At 42.9% G+C, this 16,933-nt stretch overlaps 1 protein-coding gene across 2 annotated transcripts in view; it reads left to right on the top strand.

Moving 5' to 3' along the window:
• LOC133351930 (leptin receptor-like) overlaps positions 1 to 16,933 on the top strand; it is a 39,603-nt gene that overhangs the window by 13,572 nt on the left and 9,098 nt on the right. For both annotated transcript variants that reach the window (XR_009756237.1, XM_061567544.1), the window contains exons 9-15: positions 4,294 to 4,507; positions 5,931 to 6,128; positions 6,976 to 7,077; positions 7,208 to 7,366; positions 11,775 to 11,927; positions 13,452 to 13,551; positions 16,682 to 16,757. Coding sequence is in view for 1 of the 2 variants with exons in the window: in XM_061567544.1 (XP_061423528.1) it covers positions 4,294 to 4,507; positions 5,931 to 6,128; positions 6,976 to 7,077; positions 7,208 to 7,366; positions 11,775 to 11,927; positions 13,452 to 13,551; positions 16,682 to 16,757 (1,002 nt within the window). In the remaining variant the exon portion in view is untranslated. The remainder of the gene's footprint in view (positions 1 to 4,293; positions 4,508 to 5,930; positions 6,129 to 6,975; positions 7,078 to 7,207; positions 7,367 to 11,774; positions 11,928 to 13,451; positions 13,552 to 16,681; positions 16,758 to 16,933) is intronic.

Genomic DNA, 16,933 nt, shown 5'->3' with positions numbered 1-16,933 from the left:
GGCAAAACAGAAAGTATAAAGATTACGAAACGAAACTTCTTAATCTTCAAACTGATTTTGCCATGACCAATGAATGCACCAGTTTACCGATAAACTTCAATAAATCTCGATCAAACACCTTTATTTTTTACAGTGTAATTCATATCAGTAAAGGTATCTCAAATCCCTGGACATAAAATGTCATCTAAACTAATGCCCAGCACTTAAAATATATAATAAAATAAAATACATTTGGTTTAAAATTACCAAGCAATGTATCCTATGCAATATCATTTAAAGCTTATAAGTGTGACTTCAGACCGTTGCTGAAATCAAGGCGTTACACGTTCGAAGCACCTTCGATTAGCACGGTTGACTACGTATGGTGCAAAATAAGTTCAAGATTCGTACAAACAAGCAGATATGCGGATCGCTTCGATTAGATTAGAATTACACGTCGCAACATCCCCCCGCCCCCAACTCTAAAACTTGGCAGGACCCTCCTGAAAAAGATTTGAGACTCAGTGAAGCTTTACTGCATAAGCAAGCGTAGTAATAATCATATGAATACTCTATTATAGATGCACTCAAGAAGTGGTTTATTATTGTTTACATTTATCGCAACTATCAGCTTCTCCTTCTTGGTTCTTTCGGTAAAGTCACGTAGAAGGGAAGTAATAAAATAATAAAAATTAAACATAATAAAATAATTCTCACGACGTTTCGGCCACAGCGCAAGCAGCCGTCCTCAGGTGAAGAAACAGGTCTGTCGAAAAGACAGCGTCTGAAGGACACACCCCAGGCATATTTATGGGAAATGCAGATATGGGATTAGAACTACTTGTGAAGTGCGTAGGAGGTGGGAAGGGGGTTTAAAGTCATTATACCCGTGCATTATGCAGGATTAGCAGAATCAAAGGGAGGGGGTAGGAGTAGCATTAATGAAGTGAAGGAATGTTAATAGTATGTAGCTGCAGTAACTCAACCACCACGTAAACAACTAAAGTATAAACTACATAGTATCATCAGTATACTAAATATACTCTCCAATACGCTGATCTACTAACAGTAAGTTATACATTATAATTCTATGTCGCAAAATTATAATATACTTTCAGCTTAACTTTATTCTCTTACATCACACGGGTCTACCCCCTGCTATATACTGCCATAGACAAACCCAACATTAAATTATATACTGTATTACTATACACCACCACGATACTATATATTACTTTATACATTGTATTAAACATTACAATGTTATACTATTTATTATTATACAATCCGCTATACACTATACCATTGACCGTCGCGTGAAAGATACTAAGAGGAAGCAACGAAATGGTATAGTGTATAGCGGATTGTATAATAATAAATAGTATAACATTGTAATGTTTAATACAATGTATGAAGTAATATATAGTATCGTAATTGTATAGTGAATATACAGCAGTGTGATATACAGTACGGTGGGTAGAATAATACATAGTGTAATATTACAATGTATAAGGTGGTATATAGTAATACAGTATATAATTGAATGTTGGGTTTGTCTATGGCAGTATATAGCAGGGGGTAGACCCGTGTGATGTAAGAGAATAAAGTTTAGCTGAAAGCATATTATAATTTTGCGACGTATAATTATAATGTATTACTTACTGTTAGTAGATCAGCTTATTGGAGAGTATACAGTATTTAGTATACTGATGATACTATGTAGTTTATACTTTAGTTGTTTACGTGGTGGTTGAGTTAATACAGGTACATACTATTAATATTCCTTCACTTCATTAATGCTACTCATACCCCCTCCCTTTGATTCTGCTAATCCTGCATAATGCACGGGCATAATGACTTTAAACCCCCTTCCAACCTCCTACGCACTTCACAAGTAGTACTAATCCCATATCTGCATTTCCCATAAATATGCTAAATTCATATTGATATGCAAATTATTTTGTTAAGGCGCACCTTCCCGCTCCAACCTAGCTTAAATAGACACTCCAAGCCTGGGGCGTGTCATTCAGATGCTGTCTTCTCGACACACCTGTTTCTTCACCTGAGGACGGCTGCTTGTGTTGTGACCGAAACGTCGTGAGAATTATTTTATTATGTTTTATTTTTATTATTTTATTACTTCCCTTCTACGTGACTTTACCGAAAGAACCAAGAAAATGAATCCCTGCAGTCACGAAAGCTTTAAATCGAAATTTATCAGCTTCTCTTAAAATATATGTTTAACCTGTTTCACCACTATCCAGAGCCAACCTGTGCTAATCGGCTGTGCAGGGGAGAAACAACAAACAGAGCGTAAAAAAGCAGCTCTAAAGAAAGACAAAAATCTATTTCATTTTATCTGATGTTTGTGAGATGATGGTTCCATACCAGTGAAGCCGGATAGCTATAAATGACCACCCACGCCAAAGTCATGCATGGACTGGCGGTGGGTCCCGAGGACAGCCTTCACAAAAAGCTGGCCACGAGAGATTAATGCGAAAATGTTTAGCGGTGAAACAGCCACATCTGAGATAAAGCATCAACGAACGTTTTTTTGTTGAAGTGGCTGTGGTTGCTCCACACCAAATCAGAGCTCCCATCAGTTGCTACACTCCCATTACACCACGATCGCTGGTTTATTTTCACAGAACTCTTGTTATCTGTTATCTATGTTTAAAAGCATATTTTTTGTGTTTTTTTTTGCTCCTATAAACCAGCCTGTTTAATGTTCTTATTGACATTGTTTTGCACCTCCGACTAGCGCGGTTGGCTATGTACAGGGCAAAAAAAGTTCAACGTACATAGGTACGATTCTGTTGGTTTTGGCGGTTGTGCTGAATAGCTCTGATGTTTATTGTGTTGTGCCGCGAGTTGTTGGACACGTGTTCGCGAGTCGAATAAAATTCCTGGTCACGGTTAACATCAGGAGCGAGTGATGTCTGAACTGGTTCTAAGCCTATCGCTATACCAACCCACACTAGGGCAACCCACACATTCACACAGCCCCCCGAGATTGTTGCGGCATTGAAAGGCCTTCATTCAGCAGTGGATTGACAATGGGCAGTCAATTATTTTAATCGTTGCTGCTGTAAATTAATTGTTTTGCCCACAACTTTGATAAGTACTTTGAATGTAAAAATATATATACGTGAGGAAATGGAATGGCAAAGGTGTACAAATACAAACTCAAGAAAACACACTCTACTTTTGTCATTAACATGACCTTAAAACAGAAAAAAACACAATACTTGGCTATGATTTTAGCATGGATCTACTTTGTACAGGGCCATGCCAAAAACTATTCACTGTTATTGTTTTTATTTTACACGTGGAAGGAAAACTGCTGTACTGTTCAACAACTCATGCATATGAGAAACTAACCACTCCAAACTCCACAGAGATGTCAGCATTACCACTGCCTTAGGTATTTGCGGTTGTACTGTACAGCTTTCCAATGTGCTGCTGTAATTCAGTCGCACGGCGTATTGTTCGGCATGATGGCCGACGTTTCACTCCACGTGCTGTGAGCTCCTTTAGGAAACTGAATACAGTCTCTGCTCAGTTTGAAGAAGCTCCGGCACATGCACGCAACAAAACGTTGGAAATCATGCCGAACAATAAGCGTTACCGTATTTCTCCACGTTACACACGACGCTCCAGAAAGTAAGACACACCCCAAGCTTGTCCTCGGAGTCAAGAACGTCACACAGATCTGGTCATAATCCAGAGAATATGGTGCAACATGGATAAAACTAAACAAATTTTTCAAATTTTACTTGGTAAGGCCCACTGAGATATGTAATCTTTTTCAGAAGCGACCTGGCCACAAGTGATAGCTCAATGAAGTGGTTTATTGCGTGGAAATTTGTAGCAGTCAAATACTCTAAAAGCACGTTGATTCTAAATGTGGAGGGAAAAACCGGAGGGAGAAAAATCCACACGACCACGGGTAGGGAGAGACATGCAAACTTCAAATATACAGGCGAGGGAATTGACCGCGGCTGTTGTGTGGGGGGTCACCATAACAGTGAGATATTGCTAAGGAAAGTGAACTAGGGTGCACCAAAAGGGACATTTCGTGGTGGAGGGCCCACCCGAGCACACCTCGAGAGCTGACCCTGGGAACAACTCTGATTAGTACGGTAGGCTACGTACGGTGCAAAAGAAGTTCAACGTACATACACACGTACAAAAAAAACACCGCAGAGCTAGATGTCAGCAAACTTGTGGGGCATTTATTGAGATTTCCTCCCCCTCGCTTTCCACATTAAAGCTTTGCTCGTCTCCCCGTGCTCTTCCCCCCCTGACCAACAGCCCTTGTCCTGTGAAAATGGCCGCTGCTGCGTTCAAGAGTATATCCTGTCGATCAACACGAGTGGCAGGGTCAGCGAAATCTTCGTCGGCAACGTCTCGTCGTATCGACTTTCCCTGGGGCCATCGCAGCACCGTGTCACCGTGGCCGCTCGCAATTCCATCGGACGATCCAAACGGAACATGCTGCTCGTAATCCCAGCACGTTCCTACCAAGGTGCGTGTTATATGAGCATCTGTGCTGAGGAAATTCTCCCAATCGGAGATTTAGTTGCGAAATGTTAATAATAATTAAATACGTTTGGTATTTATGCCATTATTGTAGTGCTGCGCTGTGTGTCACAGACTGATATAGTAGGGAGCGATGTTGTGATGTGTTATCCAAATTGAGTAATTTGCAAGTAATTTTTCAGCATTGGTATTTTTGGCTGGTCAACAATTACTTTTTATATGATTTTTTTTTGCGATGGGGAAAAACTGTAGAACCTGGAGGAAATCCATCCAGAACAAGGAAAGAACATACAGACTCCATAATAGAGTTGGGTTAGATCGTGTAAATATATAAATGTGTCATTAAACCCGCCACCACCTGACACACATAAACAGAACATGCCAATTCGTTACTAGTACAGCACACCGATGTGTTGCAAGAGCAAAGCCACAACATTTACAATCTGAGTACGACGTTTCGCCAGTAATTGCAATTAGCTCCATCAGGTGACAGCCAGATTTGTGGAGAAATCCTCCGGAGTCAGAAATCGAACCCAGGTCCTTTTTGCTGTGAGGCCCAAATGTTACACTGTGCCATCCTGCCACCCAGATGCAATTTTCAATTGTGTCTGTATGCAACTGGCAAATATTGTTGAATAGACTTGTCTTAGCCAATGAGTGCATTCGGAGTTCCTCCAGTCTTCTACAACAAGGATTATGCCATGGTGTCATGGTTAGCACGCTGGACCTGCAATCCAGAGGTGATAAAAAAAATAATGGTACAATTTTATTCAATCTGGGTTCGGTCTACAGTGGAATCGGTGGCAACCCTGTTCCAGACGCCTCTCTGCAGACAGATGTGTGAATTAGCATTTTCTATAAGTTGACATGGGAATTGTGACACGCGATCTGGGTTAGATCGCATAAATATAATTGTGTCGTTAACCCACCACCACCCGACACAGACAATTAGTAAGGTTTGTCACGTGCCAATTAGTTACTTCTTTAGCACACCGGTGTGTTAGAAAGTAAACATTTCGAATTTGAATACGACGTTTTGCTGGTGATTACAACCAGCTTCATCGGGCCATTTGCCATAATTATGAAAAAAGGTTCCAGTTTCTTGTCTTAAATAAAATAAGGTGATGTCATCGCTATGAGCCTATCAGGTGCGAAACACATGTGGGGGGCGTTACTGTAATCATATAAATTACAATGGATTATGTTCATCTGAAAATATGCAGTACATATTACCGGTTGGGTTAGTCACGGTTAATCAATATACAATGGATTATGTTCACCCGAGATGAACATACCGTACCTGTGAGCAACGTGCTCGATTATGTTCACCTGAGATCTGAGATGAACATAATCCATTGTATCGTCTGACATGAACGTAATGAGTTATCTGTTTGAATACTTTATGACAGGGCCGGCACCCTCCCAGGTGTCGGTGCGTCCGGATGCATCGAGGTCCCTGCTGGTCACCTGGGCGGTGCCCGTGCTCACGGGGCGGCGCTTGCCCCCCCAGGGTTACCTGGTCGAGTGGGCCAACGTGTCGGCTCTGGACCTCGGCCGCATCAGGTGGCGCCGTGTGAGCTCCATCAACACGAGCGCGTTGCTCACAGGTGCGGTGCAACCCACAACAACAAACAAAAACAAGAAATCGATGTGGAAATAAATTCGAGCGAACATTGAGATGCCGAGCAGAAAGAGCGGGTATTTCTACGTTCTCGAAAGAGAGGCAGAGGAAGACGATGGTTACCTGCACCCAGCTTTCATGTTAAGTGCCTGGCACAACTGATGCTGCCACCACCACCACCACCACGGTGGACCGGACGCTGGTAAAACGGCCCCTCGGTTGGAACAACAACCGAAGGAGCTGTCAAATGAATTTCTTCGAGGCCCCATGAGAAGGCCAAAAAACAAAAAGCCCAGCATTCTGTATGCGCCACCTAAATATGGGAGGCCTCTCGCGCGGCAAAAGAAATAGTTGTGCCCAGGCTCCTGATGCCATCACGACACTGAGGTGCTGGATGCGTCCAGAAAAAAAAAAACTCACCTCAAGGATAGCGAGCATCACTGGAAGGGGTGATAGACGGTGGACAATACTGGTGGTGAATGGCATCCGAAGGCGGGAACATACCCAAGAGGACTACTGCCCCAGAGATGGGGCAATGAGAGATCAGCCCGCGGTACAGCAGTGGGGTCGATTATTGTATCGCGAGGCCACGAGCGATGGTGTCGACATGGGTAGGCTTTCATGCAGTAGCGGAGAAATCATGGTTGCTGATGACTACATGAAGAGCTTTTATGTATGACAGTACCAAATTAGATTTTTTTTCTCATGTTAGACGCAATAAAAACACACTCCCCTATAAGAGAAATGAAAATAGGATGCTACCATTTCGGGCAATTGTCCTTCCTCAGATGAAGACGTTGGTATGGGTCACATGACTTAAATTCTCTCAACAGATAACTTCCAGGACTACGTGCGGTACAAGGTCTCTGTGTACGCAAGCTACCAGCAAGGAGAGGGGAATTGCAGCAGCACCTACACCTACATGAAGCAAGGAGGTGAGACACTCTCCCACAAAAAATAGAAAACCTCTTCCATGATTAATGCCGTAGATCTGTGCGCTTCTCGCGAGAGCAAAGCATCGCGACGATGAATACCGATCAAAAAACGCTCGCTTCTGCTCGTCAGCTCCAGTGGTGGCGCCGAGGAACGTGCTGACACACAGCTGCTCCGCGAGCGTGTGCGACGTCCGCTGGGACCCCCTGGGCATCGACCACCTGCACGGCTTTCTCACCCACTACGCCATCTACTACCGACCGTCGTTTGGCGACGGACAAGCAAAACGAGGTGCGGAGTATGCATGCTCAGACTGCAGTTAAGCCTTCATTACTCTCACCACCGTCATCAATGTCGTCGCTGTCGTGATCTTCAGATGAAAATAGATAGAATGTCTAGGCTTACGTGATTGCTGAAGTGTTGATGGTCACGAGCCATGTGCAGTTCGACACCACACCTTGCGTCCTCGTCACTACGATCATCAATATCGCTCACAGCGCAGCGGCAGATGCCAACATCTGCAGAAGATTGTTTTCTTTAATCAGTAACACGGTAGTGTTTAATGTGCAATAAACACCTTATTACAATCAGAATCTCTCCTTATCTTGGAGGAATCCGAAGAGCAATGAAGCTCATTCTCACATATATCATATCAATACTTATTTTCGTCGATTTTTGTGGCAAACAAACTTCAATGTGCCTATGACTGTGGAGCAAATCACCAATGTGTGTTGGCCGCTTTGTCAAGAATGTGAACACATTGCTCCGGCGTGCATTTTGGCTGCACCGCGCGTTGTTCGGTACGATGTCCGTGGTGTTTCGCTCCGCGCGCTGGGAGCTTCGGCTGCTGGAGAGTGAAATACGTCGCGATGTTGTGTCGAACGATCGTGCGTGGCACAATCCCGAACACGCCATTGGCGAGCAATATGGCACGAGTGCAAAAGCCCACGCGGTAACGATTGAACAGGGCCTCGAGTATTTCGCTTCGGAGCATGAATACAGCCGTGGACGTTTTGCAATTTCTCTCACGTCTAAATAACACCACGAGGGACTTTGAAGGAAAACAAATGAATGAAAGCAGGCTGAATATCATTCGCTATCCTAGTTTTGAGGCTGTTTTTAGCCTAGAGTGCATATACGGATTGCAGTGATGGAGATACCCATTACAAAGGAGGTGCCTGAAGCAAATGACAAAATTAAATATCTAACCTTTGAGTGATGCACAAAATAGTATTGTGTATCCAAAACAGGCATGGTATAACAATGTGTATGAGCTGCATTGAAAAAATTCCATTTAAAATGACTGAAGATGGAGAATTATGTTTCTATATAAATTTAAATAACCAATATTTTCTAGCGTTATGATGTTATACAGTATGAGAGATGTTACTCAATTGCGTTTGCATAATAAAAGATACGACCACACCAGTACAAAATTATTCATAGATTATTTTCGTGATTTAGCCAGAAGAATTGCTATATTTCTCAGAAGTGAATTGCATTTGCACAATACAGTACAGTATTTGTATGAGCTGAAATGTTCAAGGACCAAAGTGTTTATAGCATTACGCACAAATGTTAGTCCTTCCCATAAATATGCATTGTTTGAACTGCAGTGCACTTACAATAGCGTATGTATAGTCCAAGACATGTTGGAATGCAAGCTAAATGGAATATTACTCTCCCTGATCATCTATTTGAACATGCAAAAACAATTCTGCAACACCAGAATTCTAACTTGTTTTAATTAAAATCTGTAAATTACAAGAGAAATCTATCATAACAATTAAAAGCACACAAGCACATATATATAATGCAAAAACCAACCAAACTAAATGGACCCCAGAGTGTCAGAGTGGAAACTCCATGTATATATTGTGAGCATTGGTGACTATATAACAAAGAAACCAGTCCACAGTAGTGCTACAGAGATAGATATCTCTGTAGCACTACTGCCATCAGTCAGTCACATTTTCTGAAAGAAACGTTTATGATGACCCTAAAACAAGAGGACCACAATGCACTTCTTCAGAAACGGTTGATGGGTTTTGCATAGTGCGCAGATGCGGTGTGCTTTTCACTTGTTTACATATACTGTATTGGGTGAAAATATTTACCATAATTATCATTAGTCCACAACAGTTGTAAAATATTTCAAACATGTGCTTCTACACCACTGCCAATGCAGCCCCCTGCATTTGTTGTTCAACTTTAACGTTATTTAAATTGGTTGGCTGTAACCAAGGCAATTACATCCAGAACACTTCATGACTCACTGAAGCCTGTAAATCGGCGATGCACAAACAGAACACTCCATCAGACCATTACACAAATTATAGGGAGCAATCTATCTTCTAAACGCAGACGACAAGATCCTCACTGAAGCTATCACAATTAAATTAGAGAAGCATCCTGCCATTAAATTAAAACAAGACAGGATTTTTTAAAGAGCACAATACCAGAACAGTAATATTGTCATAGGTATTGCGCAACAATATCAATCCATCGCATATGCTATCACTTTAGAAGCCAGAAAAGTATCAGAAATAGTTCCAAAAAATGTCAAAACATTTGTCAATAATGGCAGCTTGAAAGGAAAAGTCCATAATGGGCGACATTCCGGGCAATTGCCCTTCTTCGCAGCACAGAGAGAGGCCTGAGAGGTAGAGTGGATCAGAGTTTGAGACAGAAAACCCCAAATAATGTGGTTTTCTCCTTGAGAAATGTTGGTTTGTCCGCCAATTCATACAAACGTGTGAGTTACGCTATACCACCCACAAGCCTCAGTTACCACTAATGGCTTAGCATCTTATAATAATTAATCACAATAATTTAGTATATTCGGTATTCATGCCATCCTCACCGTTCAAATCCAGCAATGAATCCTGCGGGTGTATTAACCGTTTTAAAAAATACCTGCCATCTGCTTCACGGAGGACGTTTAAACATCCCGTGAGATATCTTTCGCCAAAGAATAGGCCACTCTGTGACGACTTCATGGTCCAAATTTGCTCAATTTGGACATGTAAATTAAAATGACTCCACTGGGTGTATACAGAGCAATGACCCCCCCCCACCTCCTGGCACACCAAAGAGCTTGAGTAATAATCGGCAGTGTCCGTTTCTGGCTGCCTTCCAGCCTGTTCGTGGCTTCCTGCCCCAATGAGCTAAATGGACCAAAATGGCAAAATTCCCCGTCAGCACAAGCTTACCTGGACATTAGGAACACAATAAACAAATGTGAAAAAGGCCATCTGCCACACACGACGACGTTTCTTCATACAGTGGCTGCATGAGCCAAGCCCAGAATGAGCCCATGAAACCCAGTAGAGAAACCCTCTGCAACGGAATTAGCCCAGGGGCGGTTTCTTCATTAGGGCGATTGGGCGACGCACCACCAATGTCATTCAACCACAGAGTCACGCTAGCCGTCACTGTGCCTCTGGATATAGTCCAATCAGCGTCATGCTACGTTCTGTGGAGTACCGCCTCTTTTTGGGCGATTTCACTCCGGCTGAGAATCGCCCCGAGTGGCCCCATAGACTTACATTCAAAGATGTTTTTTTTCGAACGGCGGGCGCTCCAATGCATTCTCTATGGCTTCCGGGAGGGCTCGCCCTAACGTACTTACGTCATCATACTTAAGCACGTTTCATCCAACAATATAATTTGTCGCCACTGAGTGGAATCTTTAATAAAAGAAACTTGAGTGGATTCTATTAATAGTGAGTATAGAAACAAACAAGGAGATGTATTGTAAGAGTCACTTTATTTTCATTAATATTAAAGAAGTGAAGTTGCCTTTACATGCTTAAGCTGTTAATGTATCCATTGCATGGGTTGACCTTATCCTTATCAATCATCCAGACATTTGCCCCCCCTGAGAGATTTTGCAGGAGCCGACACTGAATTAGCCCAACCCTTTTTCAGAATGTTCAACTACCGAGATAAAAATTCCTGCCTTGCACCTGTCGAGCAACGTCAGAGCACCCCATTCGTGAGAGAAGCATCGACATATGAAGGCTATTGACCAAATATATCCCCCATTTACGACAAACCCCTAACTAAACTGAAAATCAACACCAATGACAATAGCACACCCCACCCTCCACGCCCACCTCCCACCCCTTCGTAATTTCCCCTTGCCAGCCCCTGCCACCTTAGCTTTTTACTAATTGAGAATTGAAAGTTACTTTGTGTATTCAATGAATATGGAGGATAGACAAAAACGGCGGATACACAATATGATGGATAAGAGTCTAGTGTTTTCTGCATATGTGTGTGTTTATGTATTTTCCTGCACGTGTCTCTGTGTCTGTCTCTGTGTCTCTGCATGCGTGTGTGTATCTATGTCTGTGTGTGTGTCTATGTGTGTCTCGTTCTGCATGTAACTCTTTGTATCTGTCTGTCTCCCTGTATCTGTCTGCATCTGTTTTCATGTCTTTTTATAAGTGTGTGTGTGTGCTTATCTATATGTCTCTGTGTTTATGTCAGTATTCAAATAATCCTTTCTGTAGCAATTCCCATCCGCCGTGCCTCCTCCGCTCCACCTCAATCAGAATCTGTATTTATCCTGGATAAATCCGATTGGCTACGAAGCTATTTTTCAAAAATGTCCAACCATCATTGACTACCTCCCAAAACACTTCGCCTGCCCCCCACCCCTAAAATGATTTTGTTCCACTGCCTCTGTTTTCAGTGCTGGTGCCCTGCACATCACCAGTGGAGGGCACATGCATAAGCAGCCACCGCCTAGAAGGGCTGGAGCCCAACACGGAGTACGAGCTTCAGGTGGCGGCTGTGACTTCAGCCGGAGAGGGTCCACGCAGCCTCACAAGCAAGGCCGTCACAGGTAAGTGAGCACGACAGTGTTCCGGCATTGCAGGGCAGTGACCTGGGTAGTGCCCTCAGGGTATCATTTCAACAAGGGCTTTCTCTGTGACTAATTTACAGAAAATATTTAACTTTCCACCATCGGGGAGGATGACCGAGGTGCAGACGGGGTGCGGGGAGGTTTTTTGGTTGGCATTTAGAGTGCCTTGAGAATTTAAACATTGAGTGCACTCAACATCATCATCGTGATCAGTACTGTTAACCGTGAGGTCATGAGGGCCCTGAGTGGAATTGTAGGGGCACCAGTCATGCTTTTTGCAATAAACTCTATCCATCTCTTGTACTTTTTCGCGATCTGCACAATTTTGCCACTGACCTCACCGTCCTAAGTCGCTACATTCATTGTTCAGCTGCTTTGTGGCCGACCTCCATTGCTCGTCCCGTTGGCTGGACCCTGCAGGATGGTGATGGAAAGTGCCCTCTAGCCCACGACACGGCCAGCTCTCACCTTGTTCCTCTTTGCTATCGCCAACAGTGATTCCTGTCTGTACCCCAGTTATTTCAGTTACATCTGCAACTCCAGAACAGTTTGCTAGCATTGAGCTTTGCAACCATCTGGTAATTCCCATTAGACATCGACCAAAGGAAATGATGCATGAAAGTCAATGGATTTTGCTGAACAACCAAATATGGAGTTCTGCCAAACAACCAAATATAAGTCAACAGAGCTTGGGAAATTGTTGGCACCAGTTCTAGCCTCCTCCCCGCTTGATTGTGGTTCCTTCGCCTCAAAATCATTATCTCCCTCTATATATGAACACAAACTGTGTGCATTACAAATTGTTTATTTCTCACTGTCTTGTGTAAAACTGACGTGAAATAGTTTCCTCAGTGCTGAGACCTGTGTGTGACTTGTGCAGATGAATTTGGTGGTCGAATTTGTGGTTATAGCAATGATGACAATGGTGATACTTAATTATGTGATGATGTAGAATATATGTGATTGTGTGCTGTCATAGCACAGATGACGAATAACTGAGAAAAAGCATTTACATTTAATTTCACTAGTAGTAGGTCCTACATTTCTTGATGTAATCATTAAATTCTGGTCAAAGTGCCTTGAGACTCACTGTGAGTGAAGACAACATTTTTTGTAAAATGTAAAGTTACGTAGGATGCTGCCATGATGTAACATGTTTGCAATGAACTTGCAATCCAGAGGTTGCCAGTTCGATGTGCAACCACAGTGAATTGTCAGGTCGTGTGTGGTGGTGCAAAGTGTAGATAATACCACCTCTTCCAAGACATTTGATTCGCACGGTTGACTACGTATGGTGCAAAAGAAGTTCAACGTACATACATACCTTTGCCCAGCATAGAAGCGTTCTCTACAGCTCACTCTAATAGAAGCCCTTCTGTTAGCAGTGAGATGAGCAAGCAATTGTAGTGCTGCTCCTCTACCTTTAAAAGCATATCATTCTGATGATCACAGGAGTGCATTTTCACGCGCGATTTTTGCCTGTGTGTTTGTTCTATTGGGCAGGTTTCCGTGAATTCGTTTTCATCATGATGCTCATTGCCGGTCTATTGCTTCTGTCCGGTGGGATCATCACATGCATCTGCATCGTCATCGTCCCAGCCAGGTAACTCGCCAGAGCATTGGATGCGTGTGGGGTTGCCACCATTCCTGGTTTTCCGAGGAAGTCCCCTCTTTCAAAGGAAGCTTTTCTGGGAAATCTGTAAGTCTTGCCGGGACATTCATAATAATAGTTCAATTTGTAACGCGCGCAAATTTGCAGACGTAGTGGCCGCAAATAATTTGTATTTGTCGATTATGTATTGATACACCACTCCAGACAATGCATTTACACGTAGTTCTCCCCTCTTCTGGTATTGCAAGATACTCGTTTTCCCATGAAATGCCCCAATTCGTTTTACCTCGGAGGTGGCAACTCGACTCTTAGTAGTTCTTACGAAAAAAATTGCAAGAGCATGTGGCAAAGCAGAACCATTTAATGGAGTGAGTGGAAATAGGAGTTAAATTCAAGATATAAAAAATTTAATTTAGACGGCATACCCAAACCTGGCATATTTATATCACATTGTTGAGATATGCGGTTGGAACATGTCCCGAGATGCAAACACTCCTTCCACAGTGTTTATGAATTCCAGTTTAACACGTAGGCTTTCACAACCAATATCATCCATAATAGAGGTTTTTGGGTGAGATCGCGTAAATATATAAATGTGTCGTTAAAACCGGCCACCACCCGACACAGCCAACTAGTAAGGGTTGTCACGTAAACAGAACATGCCAATTCATCACTAGTACAGCACACCGGTGTGTTGGAGAGCCAAGCCACAACATTTACAATCTGAGTACGACGTTTCGCCAGTAATTACAATTAGCTTCATCTGCGCTCTTGCACAATGTGGGTGGGGGGGGGGTTACTGAGGCAACGTACATTATAACTGAAGTACTACCGTTGGTAGGGCTATTTTAATAAACACAATAGACTTGAAGGACAAGTTCAAAGAGCTCGCATAATGCACATGCATAATGTACGTTGCCTCAGTAACCCCCCCCCCCCCCACATTGTGCAAGAGCGCAGAAGGGTGGTCAACAGATTTACGCCTCTATATAAGGAACGAAACAGTTAGACTTCTCCACAAATCTGTCTGTGCCTGATTAAGCTGTGTCGGGTGGTGGCGGGTTTTAACGACACATTTATATATTTACGCGATCTCACCCAAAAACCTCTATTATTTATTAATTCCATTGGTCTCTTTGATGATTATCGGCCGTTATTAATCAACATATTTCCCATGATCCCGCTACCCTGTTGTGGGTACATTGGTCTCTTAGAGGCTCGTTTGATGTCGATAAGCACGGTTAGCTACGTACAATTGTCTACGTAAGGTGCAAAAGAAGTTCAACACGTATAGCTCATTTTACACCAGGGGTCCCACACCACTAAGCCAGAGACAGCTACCTGAGTCATTATTTCCAGAAAGACCACCTCATTATGTAGGTATATGAAAGGCTTCAGCTCACACCGTGTTCCGCAAAGGGTCACTTCATTAGATGACCCACAGTTAACATCCCCGGTCATACCGCAGGAAACACGCCACGCTTCAGCGCTCCGCACCCCAAACTCCCTTCTCTTATCTCGCTCTCAATTAGTCAATTCTTGCCCAGGGCTTTGCCCCCAAAGATGACTCACTGGCCAAGCATCTCTGAGTCGAATGCTAATATCTGCCTAGGGCTTTTGCCTAAGGTGATGATTTACTGGCCAGGCACCGCCGAGTCCCCAACACACGTATGTATGTCGAACTTAATTCTCGCTGTATGTAGCAAATCGTGCTGATTGGTGGTGCAAGGAAGGACAACAAACTCAACACAAAAAGCAGTCCTAAAGAAATTAGTTTTAAATCTAGATTTAAAAGTTTTAAATCTAGATTTATAAGAGATAGCTCCAGTGGCTTCCTAGTATCGGAAGGAAGAGCGTTCCAGACGGCCGCAGAAGCGCATCTGAAAGTGGCCAGAAGCGGCTGCGAGGATGACTTGAGTTTAAATGATGGTTTATGCTCCGTGTTGTTGTATCTCCCACGATGATAACAGAGGGTTGAAATTGCAAGAAACGAATACAATTTTTTCGCAATGAAATGAAAATTAGAGACATCACATTGTCTGTAGTGGTTCGATGTTGTCTCCCTTGACTCGTAAGCAGGATTCTATCCCCACATTGACTCGTGTATATTTGTAGTCCGCGTGTTTTCTCCCTGTGGTGGTCTTGTGGATTTTCCTCCAGTTTTTCCTCTGCAATTAAAAACATACATTTAGATTACATATTTGGCTGCCACTATAAACTCCCACGTATGATAGATAATAAGCGACTTCGATTAGCTTTCACGTGTCGCCAGATCACCTCTAAAAATAGCTATCGCACAGTGGGCTTACCCGGTAAAATAGAAAGTTTCTTGTAAATAAATGAAATAAAGTCAGTGGGTTTGGGCAGGACATTCTGCGAGAAGAAATATCGAGCAATGACTGAGCACAACGAATGAATGGCAGTCAAAGGAGAGAACATCGCCCAAGAGGAATGCCCATCTCAAAGATAGAGCGATGATGAATGCAGCTCATGCAGAGGAGATAGATGGATGATTGCATTGCAAGACTGTGGGAGATGATGACGGCTTATGGAGGCGTTCATCCAGCAGTGGATATATCACGATGGATGATGATGATAATGATGGATAATTCTCTTTCTGAAGTTCTATTTTTTTCTTCACATTTTTATCTCACAGGCATGCAATGGAATATAACTGCGTGTGGTTACTTTTTAGTATTGTTTTATGGGACAAAAATAATCCATTCCGAACTTTTTCTGGCTAGCAGTGCACCACATTGTTTTATAAAACGACCCGACACGATTCAAGTCACAGGCCAATTTCTGATGTCCCTTCGGCAGGCCTTTGCATTCACACAATAGCAGCACATATGGTTCCGTTATTGCATCATCATTATCTACGCCTCGCCTCGAATGCAGTACAACAAATGGTGTATTTTAGATAATAGCAAATTCATCACTCAGATCAATAATTGCAGAGAAAATACATTGTGGAAGAGCTCGACATTACACCAAGACGTGATAATATTACCCAAGGACAAAACAAGAGACTGATAAAGATTTTACATGGTTATTTTTGGTCACCATTTGAAAGTAAACGTTGCCTCGTTTGCCCGTGGATTTCTCATTTGTGTTTTCACAGAATGAAGCATGTATTTTTTCACAAAGTTCCGGATCCCAAAAACTGCAGCTGGGCAAGGGACATTGACTTCAGCAAGGTACTGTATTGCACAGTTCAAATTAAACGAATACAGCGCAGTTGGGTATTCTCTCAGTTTTTATAGCATGAGGCGTACATTGGCCAAGCCGCTGTGCGTCATGTTGCTATAGTTCATGCGCCGTTCCAAATGTGGGGGTTGGTCCTATACAGGCACCTGTTTGGCAAAAGTTCTCA

This window comes from Lethenteron reissneri, chromosome 39, assembly GCF_015708825.2.
Source record: "Lethenteron reissneri isolate LAM-NWPU_2019-01 chromosome 39, ASM1570882v1, whole genome shotgun sequence".
Taxonomy (NCBI): Eukaryota; Metazoa; Chordata; class Hyperoartia; order Petromyzontiformes; family Petromyzontidae; genus Lethenteron; species Lethenteron reissneri.
Note: the sequence above shows the minus strand (reverse complement) of the source record. Positions and strands in the feature narration are given on the sequence as shown.